This window comes from Eimeria mitis, genomic scaffold (genome assembly GCF_000499745.2).
Source record: "Eimeria mitis Houghton genomic scaffold, Emh_scaff1268, whole genome shotgun sequence".
Taxonomy (NCBI): Eukaryota; Apicomplexa; class Conoidasida; order Eucoccidiorida; family Eimeriidae; genus Eimeria; species Eimeria mitis.
The window spans coordinates 6,072-7,402 of record NW_013568511.1 but is presented as its reverse complement, the minus strand read 5'-3'; the positions used below and the strand labels follow the sequence as shown (position 1 = coordinate 7,402).

Genomic DNA, 1,331 nt, shown 5'->3' with positions numbered 1-1,331 from the left:
AAAAAAAAAAAAAAAAAAAAAAAAAAAAAAAAAAAAAAAAAAAAAAAACCAAAACAAAAAAAACAAAACAAAACAAAATAAAATAAAATAAAATAAAATAAAATAAAATACTTTAGGGTGGTTAGCGAGCTGCAGGAGATAGAGGATGACGGTGGGGAGGTGGGGTTGTAAACCCTCAATACACCCAACAGCAACAGCACCAAGAGAGAGAATAGCTGCTTCTAGCCTGAGCCAGTTTTCTTCTTTCTCTTTCTCCTGCTGCTGCTGCTGCTGCTGCTGCTGCTGCTGCTGCTGCTGCTGCTGCTCTCCCTCTCCCTCTCCCTCCTGCTGCTGCTGCTGCTGCTGCTGCTGCTGCTGCTGCTGCTGCTGCAGGCCTTGTTCTATAAGAGGTAGTACAAAAGGCAGCAGCTCTTCTCTAAAGACAGAAGCAAACATATCGAGGGATAGGGCGCTGCCTTTCCTCAGGGTCCAGTTGTCTCCCCATGCTCCCCTTGTCTCCTCCTCCTCATCCTCATCATCTGCTGCTGCTGCTGCTGCTGCTGCTGCTGCTGCTGCTGGGTCTCCTGCTGCTGCTGCTGCTGCTGCTGCAGCAGCAGCAGCAGCAGGGTCACGACCCCGAGGGAAGCGGGGAGCCACCTCCTCCGCGTCGTCTGCTATTCCCGCGTTGTCTTCCTCTAGCTGAGATGCATCCATGTCTGCAGCAGCAGCAGCAACAGCAGCAGCAGCAGCAGCAGCAGCAGCAGGAGATGCAGCAGCAGCAGCAGTAGGAGATGCAGGAGCAGCAGCAGGAGATGCAGCAGCAGAAGGAGATGCAGCAGCAGCAGCAGGAGATGCAGAAGCAGCAGCAGCAGGAGATGCAGCAGCAGGAGTGAGAGAGGTAGTGATTGCAGCAGCAGCAGCAGCAGCAGCATTACAGCAGCAGCAACACGAACAGCATCAACAGCGCCACCACCAACAGCAGCAGCAGCAGCAACAGCAGCAGCAGCAGCAGCAGCAGCAGCAGCAGCAGCAGCAGCAGCAGCATACTGATGAAGTCTGTTTCTGTGTAGACAGTATTGGCAACAAGAAGCGGGATGATGCGGTGCAGCTGCTGCTGCAGCTGCTGCAGCACGTGCTGCTGCACCTCACCACCAGCATTCGTTGCTTCTCTCAGGATTGCCTGCAGCAGCAGCAGCAGCAGCAGCAGCAGCAGCAGCAGCAGCAGCAGCAGCAGCAGCAGTAGTAGTAGGATGAGCATCATCATAAGTAGGAAAGACAGTACAAGCAGCAGCAGCAGCATCGTCGGCAGCAGCAGCAACAACAGCAACAACAGCAGCAACAACAGCAGCAAC

At 53.3% G+C, this 1,331-nt stretch overlaps 1 protein-coding gene across 1 annotated transcript in view; it reads right to left on the bottom strand.

Annotated features, from left to right (window-relative positions):
* The window catches only part of EMH_0033410 (transportin, putative), a gene marked incomplete at both ends in the record, with an annotated part of 3,555 nt that overhangs the window by 822 nt on the left and 1,402 nt on the right, over window positions 1–1,331 (bottom strand). Inside the window, 2 exons of the mRNA XM_013494741.1 lie at window positions 174–695; window positions 1,027–1,159. Of these exons, the coding sequence (XP_013350195.1) occupies window positions 174–695; window positions 1,027–1,159 (655 nt within the window). The remainder of the gene's footprint in view (window positions 1–173; window positions 696–1,026; window positions 1,160–1,331) is intronic.